The sequence below is a fragment of the Terrapene carolina genome, unplaced genomic scaffold, assembly GCF_002925995.2.
Source record: "Terrapene carolina triunguis isolate 2854851 unplaced genomic scaffold, T_m_triunguis-2.0 Scaffold24105, whole genome shotgun sequence".
In the NCBI taxonomy this organism is placed as follows: Eukaryota; Metazoa; Chordata; order Testudines; family Emydidae; genus Terrapene; species Terrapene triunguis.
Window position 1 is genome coordinate 1 of NW_020688456.1, and position 1,003 is coordinate 1,003.

The window sequence follows — 1,003 nt, forward strand, 5'->3', positions numbered from 1 at the left end:
GGCTTCCCTGGCGACAGGTACCTGGCGGCTTGCCCAGCATCTCCATGGCGGTGGTCAGGTCCCACATCTGGAGGCTGCCGTTGGCATGGCCCGTGAAGAGGTAGCGGCGCGGCCGGGAGCCGATGCGGCTGGAGCCTTCGCACTCGTGCACCGTGAAGGAGGTGATGGCCGTGCTGTCCACGGAGCGCACCTCGCAGATCCTGGGGCAGGGGGCAGAGCGGGAGCTGGGGGCCAGGACGCCTGGGTTCTATCCCCCCTGCTCAGCCAAAGGCCCTCCGGTGCCCGTCTCCCCCTTTGTACAGCCGGGAGAACAGCGAGGCCCTGTCACCCCCATCCCTCGGGGCCCCTGCACCACGGAGCCTCCCCCACCAGTTGCAGCGCCAGCCACGGGGGGCACCCGCGAGTCGTGAGAGCCCACCCCACCACCGCCCGGGCCATTTGGCCCCTTGATCCAGGCTCGGGGCCCCCCAGGCACCTCTTGCCGGTGGAGGAGAGACGCACGAAGACCTGGCTGGCATCTGGAACCACCTTCTGGATGAAAACCTGCTGGTCGTCCCGCTCTCCGAAGGGCCCTGCCGAGAGTCGCCAGTCAGTGCCCCTGGCCTCCGCTCTGGGGGCAGGGACACACCCGCCCCTCCTGCCCCCCAGCGCCACCACCCCATTCCCGAGCACCGTCACCGCGCCCTCTGCCCCCCATTGCCACTACCTCCCAGCACCGTCACTCCAACCCCCTCCCGCCCCCCAGCGGCGTCACCCACCGATGTCAGTGCCGGCGCTGCAGCCTGCGTGCCCGTCGAGGTCCTCCAGGGACAGGATCTTGAAGGAGGCCAGCGGGGTGGAGCCCGGCTGCGTGGAGATCATGCCGCGGAAGCGCGTCACCGTCCAGGTGCGGACGTGGTTGTTATCGGCACAGACTGGAGGCCAGGGGGACGGATTAATTTCACCAATGGCTCCCTGCACCCCACTGCCTAAGGGGCTCCCTGCCCCCTGCCATGAACAGGGC

The 1,003-nt window shown here is 69.4% G+C and overlaps 1 protein-coding gene across 1 annotated transcript; it reads right to left on the reverse strand.

Annotated features, from left to right (window-relative positions):
* Nucleotides 1-21: 21 nt before the first annotated feature.
* Nucleotides 22-915, reverse strand: LOC113408789 (SH3KBP1-binding protein 1-like; the record flags this gene model as incomplete). Its single annotated transcript, XM_026662194.2, has 3 exons — nucleotides 759-915; nucleotides 476-572; nucleotides 22-200 (listed from the first exon to the last, which is right to left on the reverse strand). Coding segments are annotated over exons 1-3 (379 nt in total), but the record flags the coding sequence as incomplete, so codon positions are not given.
* Between the last annotated feature and the right edge of the window lie 88 nt (nucleotides 916-1,003).